This window comes from Malaya genurostris, chromosome 1 (genome assembly GCF_030247185.1).
Source record: "Malaya genurostris strain Urasoe2022 chromosome 1, Malgen_1.1, whole genome shotgun sequence".
Lineage (NCBI taxonomy): Eukaryota > Metazoa > Arthropoda > Insecta > Diptera > Culicidae > Malaya > Malaya genurostris.
In genome coordinates, this window is record NC_080570.1 from 25,423,151 (window position 1) to 25,440,568 (window position 17,418).

At 37.8% G+C, this 17,418-nt stretch overlaps 1 protein-coding gene and 1 long non-coding RNA gene across 3 annotated transcripts in view; one reads left to right on the forward strand and one right to left on the reverse strand.

Annotated features, from left to right (window-relative positions):
• Positions 1–17,418, reverse strand: part of LOC131435331 (uncharacterized) — a 416,567-nt gene that overhangs the window by 367,251 nt on the left and 31,898 nt on the right. For both annotated transcript variants that reach the window (XR_009230479.1, XM_058603098.1), the window contains exon 2: positions 9,235–9,343. Coding sequence is in view for 1 of the 2 variants with exons in the window: in XM_058603098.1 (XP_058459081.1) it covers positions 9,235–9,304 (70 nt within the window). In the remaining variant the exon portion in view is untranslated. The remainder of the gene's footprint in view (positions 1–9,234; positions 9,344–17,418) is intronic.
• LOC131435344 (uncharacterized) lies at positions 16,559–17,240 on the forward strand. Its single transcript, XR_009230480.1, has 3 exons — positions 16,559–16,720; positions 16,789–16,853; positions 16,912–17,240. It is a non-coding gene; the product is annotated as an uncharacterized LOC131435344 (long non-coding RNA).

The window sequence follows — 17,418 nt, forward strand, 5'->3', positions numbered from 1 at the left end:
CAGTTTGCAGTTCCAAAAGTGCCGGAAACAGCGGTCCAATATTCTCAAACGAAACTCGCTCCGATTTCTCAAAGATGGCTGAATTACGGAACTTAAAATTGTCACGTAACATGTCAGTGGAAGAATACAAGCCAATAGTCTCATCTTCGTTTTTTTTTAGACTGTCACATTCGTAGTTAAAAGCATTCAAAACAAACGAAGAGGAATCATTTTCGTTTCTCTCGTCAACAAAAGAGAGTATCAATGCCAGCGACGCTGAATTGAAATGAATATCAATAAAGCACCCCCTTATTCCTTCAATGCCATTCGCATTCTGAAGTCGATTTAGGCGATATAACTGAAAATAAAATGATCTACCTACAAGATCAACTTTTTCAAATGATCATCCGAATGAATTCGACTTCATCACTTTTTGAAGCATTTCAAATCGGATGGCAATTTGCAAATAATATTATAATGAATTAAAAATTTAACAGTGATGTTAAATGATTATTTGAATATTTAAAATTGAATGCTCGATCTTTGAAATCGAGTGAAGATGAATTTTATAATTTTCTCAAAGTTCACAAAATCCATATTGCCATTGTGACAGAAACTTTTCTTAAACCAAATGTCAAATTGAAAAGTAATCCACATTATGTGGTTCATCGATTTGACAGGTTTACTGGAATGGGTGGTGGAGTTGCCATTTTTGCCCAACGGCAAATTAAACATCGAATTTTACCTTCTTTCAATACTAAAGTTATTGAAAGCTTGGTTCTTAAGAAACCTCAGAAACCAATTCCTGCTCTCAAGGAAGGAAATCAAATATTTCTTACAAATGGCGAAAAAGCTCAAAAACTTGCTCAGCAGTTCGAGAGTGTCCACAATCTAAATTTGAACGTTGTGAGTCCTATTGAAAATGAAGTCTCACTGAAATATGAGCATGTTTCAACCCAAGTGTTATCACACGATGACATTATTGAGACGAATTTTGATGAAATTAAATCAATTATTAGGAAACTCAAAAACATGAAGGCTCCTGGTAATGATGGAATTTTTAATATTCTTATTAAAAATCTTCCCGATGTTGCCTTGAGACTCCTGGTTAAAATTTTCAACAAGTGTTTTTCATTAGCTTACTTCCCAAAAAAATGAAAAAAAGAACGCTAAAGTAATTCCTATCCTCAAACCTGATAAAAACCCAGCAGAAACATCAAGTTATCGACCAATTAGCTTACTTTCTTCTATCAGTAAGCTTTTTGAAAAAATTATCTTATTGAGAATGATGTCTCATATAAATGAGAATTCAATTTTTCTACCAGAGCAGTTTGGATTTCGTCATGAACATTCAACTACTCATCAACTTGTCAGAGTAACGAACATGATAAAAGCAAATAAATCTTCTGGGTTATCCACTGGAGTTGCTCTTCTAGACATAGAAAAAGCATTCGACAGTGTTTGGCACAAAGGTTTAATAGCAAAAATGTCTGATTTCCAGTTTCCTATTAATTTGATCAAAATGATTCAAAATTATTTAACAGATCGTACTCTTCAGGTCAGCTATCAGAATTGTAAATCTGAATTGCTACCCGTACGAGCCGGTGTTCCGCAGGGTTCGAGCGTAGCTCCAATCTTGTATAATATTTTCACTTCTGATCTTCCAAATCTACCCGTTGGTTGTCAGAAATCGCTATTCTATGACGACACAAGTCTGTTAGCCACAGGTAGAAATCTAAGAGTGATCTGCAGTCGCCTACAAAGGAGTTCAAATATTTTCAGTCATTATCTGTCAAAATGGAAAATTAAACCAAATGCAGCAAAAACGCAATTAATTATCTTTCCTCATAAGCCAAGAGCTTCTTTTCTTAAACCAAACAATTATCACATTCTCAAATTGAATGGCTTGGAATTGACATGGTCTGATCAAGCTAAATACTTAGGTTTAACGTATGACAAAAATCTCGCTTTCAAGGATCACATTGAAGGAATCCAGACAAAGTGTAATAAATATATTAAATGTTTATATCCTCTTGTAAACAGAAATTCTAAGCTCTGTCTAAAAAACAAATTGTTAATTTATAAACAAATTTTCCGACCAGCCATGCTTTATGCAGTACCAATTTGGTCAAGTTGGTGTTCCACCAGGAAGAAAACGCTTCAAAGGATTCAGAATAAAATTCTGAAAATGATCTTGAAGCGTCCTCCCTGGTTTAGTACAAATGAGTTACACAGACTCACTAATATAGAACCATTAGATGTAATGTCACATAATATTATAAGCAAATTCCGACAAAAATCGATGCAATCTTCAATTGAATCGATTCGCTCTCTGTATTAGTTGGTAAGTTAGTATATAAGTTCCTTTTCCCCATTACACAATACAAGTAGGTTTAGAATTTTCCCTACACAAAAATCTCAGAATTGCGGAAGCAAATAATGTCCTCATGGTAATAACCAAATCATATATATAATAGGGCTGAAAAGTCACCACTTGTGGCTGAACACCCAATTTAAATCTTAATAATTTAATTTTAACTCATATTCCAATAAATAGTTATTTTAAAAAAAATAAAGCACCCCTTTCACCAAACTTAGCTTTTGTAATATTTATTTCAAACAATAATAAATAAAAATTCTTCTTTCTTTCGATTACTGATGACTCGGCAATTCATGATCCCATCCTGATAACTTTTGCCGAGCTGACAGTAAAATTTCTACTGACAAGTTCGGCAATAATTGAGTTTTTGGATTGCCGAGATTCTGAGTAATTATACATTTTGACGAGACGATTACCGAGCACTCGGCTGTGTAAATCTCTTTTTTTTGTCGAGATTCAGCAAGAAAATTTAAGACAATTTTCAAAAAATTTCATCCGTTCAACTACCACATTGATGAAGCAAGTGTGATTCTAATGATTATTTCTGTTCTGAATATCGTTTGTCGGCTTTAACTTATTGTGGTCGTTTGTTGGATTTCGGATTTATTCACCGTGAAAAATTGAAAAAATCGAATATTTTAGGCATTATCAGGAAGTTTTACATTTTTTGCCTTTCTCATATAGAAAGGTTATGCAATCACTTGAAAAACCGACTGGTGAAAATTGACCCGGAGTGCCAAGTGTCATATACCATTCGACTCAGTTCATCGAGCTGAGCAATGTCTCTCTCTCTCTCTCTCTCTCTCTCTCTCTCTCTCTCTCTCTCTCTCTCTCTCTCTCTCTCTCTCTCTCTCTCTCTCTCTCTCTCTCTCTTCTCTCTCTCTCTCTCTCTCTCTCTCTCTCTCTCTCTCTCTCTCTCTCTCTCTCTCTCTCTCTCTCTCTCTCTCTCTCTCTCTCTCTCTCTCCTCTCTCTCTCTCTCTCTCTCTCTCTCTCCTCTCTCTCTTCTCTCTCTCTCTCTCTCTCTCTCTCTCTCTCTCTCTCTCTCTCTCTCTCTCTCTCTCTCTCTCTCTCTCTTCTCTCTCTCTCTCTCTCTCTCTCTCTCTCTCTCTCTCTCTCTCTCTCTCTCTCTCTCTCTCTCTCTGTGTGTGTGTGTGTGTGTGTGTGTGTGTGTGTGTATGTGTGAGTGTATGTGTCAAATAATCTCACTAGGTTTTCTCGGAGATGGCTGAACCGATTTTGACAAACTTAGATTTAAATCAAGTTCTCGTGGTCCCATACGGAATCCTGAATTTCATCCGGATCCAAATTCCGGTTCCGGAGTTTTAGGGTAAGTGTGTTCAGTATTCTTCACCGTCACTTAAACTGGCGGAACAAAAACCGTAAAAAATGACTCTAAACCGTTATTCCCAATCTTATGGTCAATTGAAAGGTCTTATGGTCCTACCAAAATTACTGCATATTTTCGGATGCAACAAACATTTAAATCGTAATTAAGAGTGCGTACTAATAGAGTTTGTATGTCATGTTAACATAGTTGGTGGCCGTACGAACCGACTTTGATTATACCGGTTCTCGGGTTCCGGTGCCGGAAGTGCATATAATAGTGAACCCACTTCGTTTTCTTAAGGATGACCTACGCAATCAAAGCACTGTTTTATTCTGTATGTTATACTAGTTAATGCACAAACAATCTCTTGGTTTCTTTCAAAAATCGAAGAAAATTTTTTGAATAGAATACCACAATATTATACATGAGAAAGGCATCATTACACACTAGGTATCAGAACAAAATTTGCTCAAATGGCACGTTCCCCTTGATATTTGGAGATTTGTGCCTTGCCATCAATTTGTTTTTAGCATCATTTTCCCGATATATAAGAGGGAAGGATTGAAAGGAAATGGTAAGGGTTGGACTAGGAGGATGGGAAAAACTGACGACACAAAAACACATAAAAGCAGAAGTAAATTCTGCACCCCTAAGGGATGCTGAACAATCTGCTGAGGATCACATTTAGTGGAAGCAGAAGGAAATTCTGAACCTCTACGAGGTCCCGAACAGTCTGCTGTTAATAAAACCTCTAACCCCCGAGAGGATTTAGAGATCTTACAAAAGCGACACCATTCTGCACTCCCGGAAGAATGCAGAACGACTCGCAGTATGTACGAGCAGAAGTAAATTCGGTACCCCCCAGAGGATGCCAAACAATCTGCCAAACCTATTTAAGGTGAATACAGAAGGGATTCATTCACTCCAGGAAGAACGATGAACCCTTCTGACTATAGCTCCTTACCACATTGGGTGAGAAACGAGAGAATATCCTTCAATTTTAGCTCCGCATACACAGACTAAACCATGTATGGAGAACCAAAAACCCGGATACGTAGCTGCGTCAATGCGGGACAGTTATATATCAGATGATATGAACTACCATAATCGCATTCACACAAATCACACGAATAATACTCAGCACGTTGAATAGTAGCCATGTGATAATTGAGTTTGCAATGTCCAGTCAGAGCTCTGACCAGAATACTTCAATGATACTTGGAGAAATGCAGTAGACACTTTGACATTTTCAGATTTAAATCTGGTAGAAATGCTTTTGTCTGAGCGCAAGTTTGCAAGCTGCGCCAGTAGCTGGCATGTTTGGATGCAGCCCAAGAACGTATCTCGTGCTTTATTCCAACTAGTTGAAAGTGGTAAAGCTGGTTCAGGACCAACGAAATCATTCGTTGCACCAGCTCTAGCCAACTCATCAGCCCATTCATTTCCAGTAATACCAGAATGGCCGGGTACCCATAAGAAGTAAACAGCATTTGAAATGCTGAGGTCTTCAATTTGAGTTCGACATGCGATCACTAGATTCGACCGTGAGTCATTCGAACTGAGTGCTTTTAAGGCTGCCTGACTGTCGGAACAAAAATAAATACGTTTACCACAGATCCTCTGCTGAAGTTCCGATTGTACTCCACACAGAATTGCGTAGATTTCTGCTTGGAACACAGTACAGTATCTACCAAGTGAATGAGACTGCTCCAGCCTATTCACGACAGTAGATACCAGCACCAGCACGACCATTCAACAGAGAACCGTCCGTAAAACAAACTATGTGTTCATCAAGTTGTCGTTCCAGACAACCAGACAATCATTCCTAACGAAGAGGATAGCTCACATTGAATGTTTTAAAAGGAAAACTGCATGTGAGAGTTAGGTCACTAGGAGCGAGTAAATACTCATCCCACGGAACAATTTGAGACCACAAGCGAGTGTGACTGGTGGCATATTCTAATGGGTTACTGTTCCAAAGCCCTGTAACCCTAAGACGGTATGCACAAGATAATGCTTCTTGTTTTAGGAACACATGTAGTGGTTTAATGCACAGTAGCGCCTCTAGAGCAGCAGTAGGAGTTGTCGTGAATGCTCCTGTCATCGCCATTAGGACCATCCTTTGGAGATGATTTAGCTTTGACTGAACTGTCGCGACTTCTCCTTTCTGCCACCATACAAGACATCCATATGCTAAAATTGGTCTAACGATAGTTGTGTAGATCCAATGAATATATCTGGGTTTGAGTCCCCATGATTTTCCAAAAGCTCGTCTGCATTGGCCGAATGCCATGCAAGCTCTTTTAATCCTGAAATCAATGTGAGCAAACCAATTCAGTTTTGAGTCAAGAATAACCCCGACGTATTTAACTTGATCGACCACAGTGACCCTGAACCAAAGAACTGCAACGGACGAGCTCCTGTAATTATCCTACGATGAGTGAAAAGCACCATTGATGTTTTGCCGCGATTTACAGATAATCCAAACCTGACAACACCATTGTTCAACAGATCGCAGGGCTTGCTGCATTAAATCAAAGAGAGTGTTAATGCTGTTAATGTTAATGTACCGGTCATCAATATATGATAATCGTCGGCAAAACCATAAGTCGGAAATCCAAGGTTATTAAGTTTCCTTAACAAACTATCAGCGACTAGGTTCCATAAAAGTGGGGATAGTACACCACCTTGAGGACACCCACAGACACTCAGCTTTCTAATCTCTGGCCTGCCGAAGCGATGATCAAAGAAGTTGATTGCTAAGCATTGCGTGTATCCAGTAAGGGAAAAACCCAAGATATTCCGTTCACGACTGCAATGTTTAACCTCCTGCAGCCATTCAGCCATCGGCACGGAAATACACCTTGACTTAGGAGTTCCTATTTTTGTGGCCTTTTACGACATGGAATAGGAAACCAGTGGATCAATTCTTGGTAAAAAATAATTCCGCCGGATGCCACACGGCTTACCTGTTTGGTGGACTTATACCACCGGTACAGGTGGACCGTAGCGTTATTCTTAGCAGTTGGGAAACCGCTACCGACACTACACGGCTATCTAGGCTGCTCAGAGAGGGAAGTTAACATTGATGGTCAACTTCCATGGATGGCCGAGGCAGCCGGTAGATTAAAACAGGGTTTTTCAATATAAATATAAATTATAATCAATATTTTCAATATAAATCAATATAAAAAATACTCAAAATATTTGAAGCAGATTTTTTTACATTTTCGATTTTTGTACCACTCTGATTTTTTAAAAGATCAGTAAATATTTAGGGGTTAACCTTATTTTGTGCTAGGGCACATAACCAATTTCACTATCTTTACGTTTCGTCTTAGACTCGTCAGTGCAGAGCAGTTCAAATTGAACTGCTTACTGCGAACTTAAACAGTTCAATTTGAACCGCTAAGCAGACGTAAAGTTATTGCTATTTGCAACACACTTGTAATAAGCACCGAAGTGCTAAGTCTTTCCTGACGTGCCGAACGAAAACAAGTTTCGACTAATACTGGCCGATTCAGATGGTCATTTAGGGGTTAACCTTATTTTGTGCTAGGGCACATAACCAATTTCACTATCTTTACGTTTCGTCTTAGACTCGTCAGTGCAGAGCAGTTCAAATTGAACTGCTTACTGCGAACTTAAACAGTTCAATTTGAACCGCTAAGCAGACGTAAAGTTATTGCTATTTGCAACACACTTGTAATAAGCACCGAAGTGCTAAGTCTTTCCTGACGTGCCGAACGAAAACAAGTTTCGACTAATACTGGCCGATTCAGATGGTCATTTAGGGGTTAACCTTATTTTGTGCTAGGGCACATAACCAATTTCACTATCTTTACGTTTCGTCTTAGACTCGTCAGTGCAGAGCAGTTCAAATTGAACTGCTTACTGCGAACTTAAACAGTTCAATTTGAACCGCTAAGCAGACGTAAAGTTATTGCTATTTGCAACACACTTGTAATAAGCACCGAAGTGCTAAGTCTTTCCTGACGTGCCGAACGAAAACAAGTTTCGACTAATACTGGCCGATTCAGATGGTCATTTAGGGGTTAACCTTATTTTGTGCTAGGGCACATAACCAATTTCACTATCTTTACGTTTCGTCTTAGACTCGTCAGTGCAGAGCAGTTCAAATAGCAATAACTTTACGTCTGCTTAGCGGTTCAAATTGAACTGTTTAAGTTCGCAGTAAGCAGTTCAATTTGAACTGCTCTGCACTGACGAGTCTAAGACGAAACGTAAAGATAGTGAAATTGGTTATGTGCCCTAGCACAAAATAAGGTTAACCCCTAAATGACCATCTGAATCGGCCAGTATTAGTCGAAACTTGTTTTCGTTCGGCACGTCAGGAAAGACTTAGCACTTCGGTGCTTATTACAAGTGTGTTGCAAATAGCAATAACTTTACGTCTGCTTAGCGGTTCAAATTGAACTGTTTAAGTTCGCAGTAAGCAGTTCAATTTGAACTGCTCTGCACTGACGAGTCTAAGACGAAACGTAAAGATAGTGAAATTGGTTATGTGCCCTAGCACAAAATAAGGTTAACCCCTAAATGACCATCTGAATCGGCCAGTATTAGTCGAAACTTGTTTTCGTTCGGCACGTCAGGAAAGACTTAGCACTTCGGTGCTTATTACAAGTGTGTTGCAAATAGCAATAACTTTACGTCTGCTTAGCGGTTCAAATTGAACTGTTTAAGTTCGCAGTAAGCAGTTCAATTTGAACTGCTCTGCACTGACGAGTCTAAGACGAAACGTAAAGATCAGTAAATAATTTTTGAACGCGTTGAAGTGCGATTTCATATATTTTTTAAATGGGGATATTCACAATATTTGATTTTGTCTAAACAAATTAACAATCAACTATACGTTTCCAATGAAGCTCTATTAGACAGCAAAGCATGATGCCAGTTCTAGTATTTGTCAGAATTAAGCCCCATGCGTTTCCTTCGAACAGAACTTCGATGGAAACGCATGGTTGATCGTTTATATTTTTTTCAGAATATAACGAATATTGTGGTCGTCCAAATTTTAAAAAATTATGAAACCGATGCACTTTAACGCATTTGAAAACTATTTTATTACTAAAAATTACAGAAGGAAGTGTGGAAAAATATGTTTCAAAATTTGGAAGTATTTCCTAATTCAAGAAATGCAAAAATATTTTTAAAAAATCCGGCAAACTTCGAAAAACGATAAAAATCACTCAAATCAAATTTGGAAGGAATTGTAAGCCTCCCCGACAATACCTTAAATATCAGTGATTTTTTTTTCAAATTACCAATGGATCGCTTGTTTCAAAAGAAAAATTAAATTCAATAGAATTACTCTAGCTCCGCCAATATGGCAGTTAAGGAGTTGAAATTTTAGGGAAAATATCCTCCTGCCCAAGCTTTTTCAAATACAGTATAACAATATGAATTTCAGGTCGGAAAGGTTTGATTATACCATGATCCTACACAAAACTCCTAGCCCATGGCAGTGGAATGCGTTGACTCCTCGCGGGACTAAAATCTCTCTTATCTCGTCAAAAAAGTACTTACCGCAAATGTGCGCAACCAGAAGAGCAATTATGGCGCTCATAAAGACACAATTATCTTTATTGGACATCATGATTGATTTTTGTTTTGCTTCTGCTTCCTTTCAGCAAACCTATTTCAGAGATTAAAGATAGAAAGAGGAGGAAAAAAAAATTAGTCAGTTTTGCGGCAATCTATCAGCCAAAGTTAAGCAGTGGGAGTCTCCCAACGGAAGGAAACAAATTGCTACGGTCTTTGAACAGACTGCACATGAATTGAATATTAATATTTTATATCTGTCACATGTATTATGAGCGAAACTCTCATCACCCATAAAAGCCATCTACAAACTGAGGCGAGCTTAGACCATGACCATCAGTCGAAAAAAATAAGATTTCGCGACGGAACGTAATAAATTCTTATGAATAATTTGATATGGGATACTATAAATGCTGACGGAAAGCGAAAGTGGCACCATAGTCACTCGACAACTTTGCTTTATTGCCAATCATAAAATAATTGAATTTTTCGTAAAATGGCTGCCCTGTACAAATATTGGAAATTGAGATTATTGGAAACAAGGTATCAAAACTAGAGATGGGCAAACCGAAAAAACTAGTTGTCTTGAACCGTTCTTTCGGTTTTCTGAAATCTTAGGTTTCTTCGAAAATAATTTGAGTACCACGAATTATATTTTTTAGTAAACAGATTCAATAATAGTGTGTGCTTTTCGCATGTATTTCCACCAATAATCATTTGGTGTATTTTTTTTAGAGTTCGCGAACATATGCGACTTCTACCAGATTCCTCGAGTCTAAGACCGTTCCGAAATACGCGGTTAATTTGTATGCTCTCTCAAAGGATTCGGTTACTTCCACTTCTATTGAATAGAATGAAGAACTATTTTGCTATAATAAAGAACTCCAGTCCACTAATTTAAAAAAACTAGTTCTTTTCTACCGTTCGCAAACAGATCGGCTTTCTCTAATTAACGATGCCAGATAGTTGTAGTGTCATTTCCGTAGATTGACATTTTCCTCGTAAACTCTAGCGGTGCAAAGTTTCCGTAGTTTTCCGTATAAAATTACCATTTTCCGTAGATATTCCATTCCTAGAAAATTCCCGAATCCGTAGATCCATGAAGATTTCCGTAGATCTGACATCGCTGTCTCTATTCAAAACATTGCTTATTTTTTCTGTGTGAAACAATTCTCGCACATTATACAATCCACGTGTGAATAGCGGTCCTTACACGAGAATTATTTTTGTCATTTTGTCAACTTGTCATTACTGCACCACACACGTTCATTTAAATTGATATTATTTTTTAGTAAGGAGTGTATCGAAAATAAGCTATCCACATACATTTGTGTTGTACGCATGTATTTGTGATGGTTTTTTATGATCAGATCACAGCATGCTGTGCGTTTGGCTGTCAGCTTTCGTTTGTTTACTTGTTTGTGCGGTTTAAATTCTGCGTTTTCAAAATGTCGCGTATTGAAAAGGAAGTGAATATTAAGGTTCTGGACACATGGCTAAGTGAAAAGGGTATTACTATGCGAAAATTGACGAAGCGATTTGCAATTCATCATGGCAGTGTTAAAACCATCATTATTAAGTTTGGGGAACACTATTCTTTGGATGAGCTACCAGGAAGAGACAAGAAACCCGGTTCATCCAACCCGAAACTGGACCAGAAAGTGGTATCTCTAATCATGAAGAACAAATCAATGTCAATACGTGATTTGGCCAAGAAAGCAAGAACGAGTGTCGCAATGATCCAGCGTATCAAGAGGCGAAATCACCTGAAGACCTACAAGAAGCAGAAAATCGCGAAATAAAGTGTCGAACAGAAGAAGCGAGCAGCAACAAGGGCCCGGAAATTGTATCCGCGTCTTTTGCAGTGTCCAGATGCGTGCAATTTGATGGACGATGAGACTTATGTAAAGGAGGACCCAAGAACCCTTCCAGGTTCACAATACTTTACTGCCATCGTTGGGGAGGATGTAAGCTATGCGGGCAGGTCGATTCAAGTGGAGAAATTCGGTCGAAAGGTACTGGTATGGCAAGCAATATGTTCCTGTGGTTTGAAGTCAACCATTTTTTACACTACCGGAACTATAAAGGCAGAAATCTATCGATCTGAGTGTCTCCAGAAGAGATTGCTGCCTTTATATAAGAAGCATAGTACACCTCCACTATTTTGACCGGATTTAGCGTCGGCTCACTATGCCAAAACCACTCTCAATTGGCTTGCAGAAAAGGGTATAAATTTCGTTGAGAAAAATATCATTCAAGTTACTGGGCAATCGTGAAGAGGGTCTTCAAAAAGGTTGGTAAGGCAGCTAGGAACATGCAGGAATTCAAAAAAAAATTGGGCTCAAGCGTCCAAGAATGCGATGCAGCACTTGTCCGGAACTTGATGAAGAGCGTTCGATCAAAAGTTCGAAAATTCGTGAAGGAATATCTTAAATTTCATCCGGTTTTCATTATGCTCAAGTTTAAACTCGTACAATAAAGGATCAATTTTTAGTTTGAATAATTTATCGTTTTTTATCATAATTTAAAAGAAAAATTTGTGGATAGCTTATTTTCGATACACTCCTTAATGTCAATTTTTATGATCGTGTAAGGTCCGCTAATGTGTTATTCTCAGTCAGAGATGCAAGATATTTTCAAAAAAAATCTGTATTGCTTTGTATAAAAAATCTGTATTAATCTGTATTCACAATAAACTGAAATTCTTACAACAAAATGATGCTAAAAGATGTTGGTTCAATAGATTGTGGTTGTAGGATGGTAGATTCAATCAGTCATTGCCTCACTCACAAGAATATACAACAACGAAATGTCATAGTTTTTTTATCCACAACAATTGAATTGTAATTTCATATATTTATCTAGTTTGAAAATGTTGACTTTATAGTTTGACATGAAATTTCAACGCCCAACATGCAATGTCAAGTCAGGTCATATAACTCTCAGTTTGACAGTAAAGTTTCATGATGCCATTACTTCATAACTTTTATCTCGTCACAGGAATCAAATACTAAAAGATAGCTCAGACAGAAAAGTTCAATTTTTTCTTTCTACTTTTTGTGAGATCTGTATAAATCTGTATTAAATTGAGGAAATCTGTATAAAATCTGTACTCTGTATTAAATCTGTATGAGCATGTAAAAATCTGTATAATACAGATAAATCTGTATAAATAGCATCTCTGTTCTCAGTGGTATTGTGGCTAATATTCACGACGGTGAATGGGCAGGTGGCGAGATATTTCTTGCAGGCCCGTACCCAGGATTTCGTTTCGGGAGGGGCCCAAAGATAAAAATTAATGTTACTGAAGATTGCTTATGTACCTAATTCTCGGTGTGCCTTCTACGGGTGTTTTTAACAGACTATTTAAACTTTTCCACTGAAACTGTTATTGTGTTACATTTCTTTACGTTCACTGTCTTGTTATTTCTGCAACACATGTCTTAGACCTTCTAAATATTTATCGGCGACCGATCTACACCAATCCGATACAGGACACCACCCTTACGGACCATCCGTCAGCTGATGTCCCACTGGAATGCCGACCAGGACCTCCCCGCGGCCGAAGCGGAAACCGACCAGGACCGTACTACAAGAATACCACTCATGAAATGTATACAGAATTGTACATTGTAATGTACCACTGTAAACACCCTACTCCCCCCAACATAAGCAGCCTTTGCCCCACCCCCCTCCCACCCTAAAACCTAAGCACCCCCCCCCCCCCCCCCAAACTCGATACAAACCCGGTGAACGACCGTAACTAGGTTAAAACCGGGTATAAATAAACGATATAATAATAATAATAGATATTTATATATCTGTTTTTGATTTCGGGCCCCCCCTCTGGGTACGTGACTGATTTCTTGGAAAATCAAGAAGATAGGGAGAAGAAAAGTGTAAACATCGAACGTTTCAGAACAATCCATCAAATCATGGTCAGTTACTATAACCGAGAATAAAGTATTATTTCATATTTACCAAGACGGGAATACTTTATAACTTTAAAAAATTGAACTACATACCCGAAAACAAAAACTTCTAAGCTTTGATATAAAATTTTGAGCCATGTTTTGATCCGCTGTTTACTTACGTGGATCCCGGGGCCATACAAAATTTCGTGAGAGAATTACAAACACAACCAAAACCGCCCTTTCTCGCCACCAGTGTTAATTCTACATCGTGGCTAACATTAGAGCATGTGTGACAGCTGAATTTCCACGAGCCGCATCGAGTCGATTGTTGAAGTATTGAAAGTACCCGCTTGTGAGGAATTCTGGCAACCGTCAGAAGGCTGGCTGCATCTCGGCAGCTGTCAACATTGTCCAGGCGAAATTACGTCATTACCTCGCCGCACGTGTATTGTTTATTTCTCTCTTCTCTCTATTTTCTTTTTTTTTTTATTCGACTTCATTTGATATTCGTAAATCCCGCATGTCCATACAAAAAACGAATCTTGAGACGAGGTAAATGAGATTAAAATATGGGTATGTTTGGTAGTGAGAAAGCAATGTTATTGGCAATAAAATTTTATATAAATAGTATATATGAAGGGCAATAACTGATTGTCTTTCATATGTACTTTTTCTTGAAAAAATAAAACCAAGACGCTGAAAATGTAGAACCGATTTAAAACGGTTCTGAAAATCTTGTATGGCAAGGATCCGACAGAAATAGAACCGATAATAACCGCTAGGCGAAATTCTCTGCCGGAAACGGTTGTTGCAATGTTGCCAGATTTTTGCTGGAATTCTGGCAGAACTCCGGCAAAAATGGCTGGCAGACATAGCCGGCTGGGTGGAAATCTGCCCGTCGCGTACAAGTGGGTAACGAAATATAATCAGGGATGCCAGATTCACAGAATAATATGTGTTATCAAGATTTTTCAATTTTGCACCGATTTTGAAAATGACACAGATGATAACAGATTTCTGAAATCGATCACAGATTTTCACAGTTTTCGATGACAGATGAACACCAGAAAGTTTTCAATTTACTAGGAAACTGAGAGAAAATAAATATCCGATAAAGCGATAAAACTCTAAGTACATTTTCCTCAGTGAAGATTATGAACTCTTCAAATGCTTTTTCCGTAGTATAAGACTTAACAATCGTAACCACTGCATCCGTGGGCAAAACAGAGACGTCGAATTGCTTAATAGAGAGAATTGCAAATTTATCGATTCTGTAAAAATACTTACGTCTATATTATTCGTATTCCAATTCTAAATATTGAATAATCCACGTAAATCTACGGAAAACAGTTTTGGCCACTGAATCAATTGGAATCCAACCACAGTGCGATGCTTGATCTATGGTAAAGCCTTGGTAATAAAAATGATAATGATGCTGACACAGGACGGTCTCCGAAATACGACCGATATCTATAAATCAAGAATTATGTCTTGTAACACTGACGGTGCACCGACATTTGTCGACAGCTAGACTGTGCAATACCAGTACATTTTGGCAAAGACAGCTTCTTACACCAGTCTTACCATAGAAAAGTCATCACAGAAGAAAACAATGAGGCCAATAGGTCGATGGCTACGGAAGGCCCACATACCCAGAAACGATCAGCTCAAATCGGAACAGTGTTACCTACAAGTTGGATCTTATATAACATATTCAATTCGTGCACCTCCTAGTACGTACACGGTATGTTCCACAAGAAAGTAAAAAAATTAAAAGACATCTTTCGTACATCGGTCAACTTTTTCTTTATACAACTTCTCAATTTTTGGGTTGGTATGGTTTTTGCGAAAATTGAGTAGCTGGTACTCAATTTTGCAGAAACCATACCTACCCAAAAATTGAGTAGTTGTAGAAAGAAAACGTTGGCCGATGTACGATGGATGTCACTTAGAGTCTGTGACATATTCAACAGACATCATATCAATCAGTTTGATAGGGTTCGACCTAATTTTCGGTAAAATACCATTTTATGCCACTGAGTAGCCACAAGTAAGCGTGTAGAGTACTAAGAATTGAGCAATAAGTTATTACCCCTTCTATATACTAATTATGGAAAATGTATTTGCCGATAACATTGCATCCTCACTACCAAACATCGTTGCAAGATTCGTTTTTTTTGTATGTACATGAGGGATTGACGAATATCAAATGAATTCGTATAAAAAAAAGAAAAAAGAAGGAAGAGCGAAATAAACAAGACACGTACGGCGAAATAATTACGCAATTTTGCCCGGACAATTTTGACAGCAGCCGGAATGCAACCAGCTTTCTGCCGGCTGCCAGAATTCCTCACAAACGGGGGGCGGTTATCTCAATTATACACGGTAAACTGAATGCACATAAAAATGAATATTTCTGCTGTACTCACTGTATTCACTGAAAAGTAAAAGAAATTTGTCACCGTTAACAACCAGACACCGGAATGAGTGCCAGCCCTCTGACAAACCTTAGGTCTGATAGCCACGCTTATGTTTATAGTAGAATCAACGACACGACCAGGCACTCCGAAGAAAAATCTAAATTAAAACTGTCCGTCAACGATTCACCGACAGTTACCATAAATATAGCGACCCCTTGAGAATGATAAAAATAATCTTCTCGAGCAACACTGTTTAAGTTACTAAGAACAAGTTACCAAGCAGCCCAAGAATAAATAAACAAACAATTTTAGAATGTATAGCAAATAGGTGGAAGCGTAACAGGAACGAAATGAAATCAATTTGTCTTTAAAATAGTTTAAAGAAATTGAATAGTGTTTCAAGAAAAGATGTAATGGCTCCCAATGAAAGTTAACTATCGCGAGTAATCTTCCATTGCTCTCTAACTAATCAATACTCCCTTGTTGCGGTCTGTGGTAGAGTCTTGAAGGCGTTAGATTCAAGTTGTTTGATAAGAAATTAAATTCATGGTTAAGGAAAAAAACCAATTACAACTACAAAATTGCTGATATATTTATGTGTTTTCTAATGTCTCATTTTTATGATGTAGAATATATATGAGATATACAATAACTTCCATGTCGTATTGCAACATTTTGTTCAAAACCAATCCGTTTTCTTTGAAAAACAAGTAGGTATTAATTTTTTTAATTGGAAATGCCGTCCAAAAAAATTTGCCTTTGTTAATTCATTCTACTTAAATTAATCTTCTCCAGTTTTATAAAACTTTTCAGATGTTTTGCATTGTATTGCTATTTCTGAACGACTATTCACGAAGAAAGCACAAATATGTTCTTGTAATCTGCGTTGATTATTAACACGTCATGTTTCGTGTTTGGTAACTGTTGTGCGCACCTCTCGTGCGACAACGCGCCGAACGAAGAGCAACCCTGATTTGATGGCAACTGCTGACAACCGAGAGAAACGTCACTGAGCGGAAACGGTAAAGCAGTAAAGCTTAAGTGTACTGATTTGGCTCGCAGTTAGCTGTGCCGATAGACCGTTCTATATCGTTAGAAAACTAACTAAAATACCGTAGCCTTTGAACAACTTGTGAAGTAAGCATAAACTGAAGAAAACCAGAATTTGTATATAACGTTATTATTATTATATTTCTTTATAACAGCGGAGAGCTGTAACCGTGTCAAGCTAGATCGGTGCATAAGATAACGTGCGCTAACACCTGTCAAGGTATAAAATATTGTAATCCATATTAAACCCTTTATATTATACCATTTGCTAAACGTAGGCTAAAAATACGAGGCTCGTTTGAAACCTTGCTTGTCCCGAACGACAAGAAGCAGAAACCCACAAAACGTGAGTCTCTTAAGCACATTTCATAACCTAAATTGAACCTTTGAACTCATTGTTATATATCACATTACAGGAAAATTTAATTTCTAAGAGAGAATAAAGAAATTCAGATTTCGGAAATCGTTTCCCTTATTTGTCGTTAGAACAACAGTAACGGTCCGAAAAACTGGTCGCTTATATGGAGTACTCGGTTTCTTTAATGATCTAGAAAAAAAAATAAATACTGTGTATTCTGTGCCACTTCGGTAAATCAGAGAGCACTAATGAATAGGGATCGACCAATTGCTTCAGCCATTATCACTGCAAGCTACAATAAAGAACAGTAATGAATGGCATACTTTCCTTTTTTAATATACTTGGTTCTTTATTTTCAACTAACATTATCAACCCCAGCTTCAATGAGGTCGTCCAGCGTGTGAATAAATCATAGTGAGTAACCACA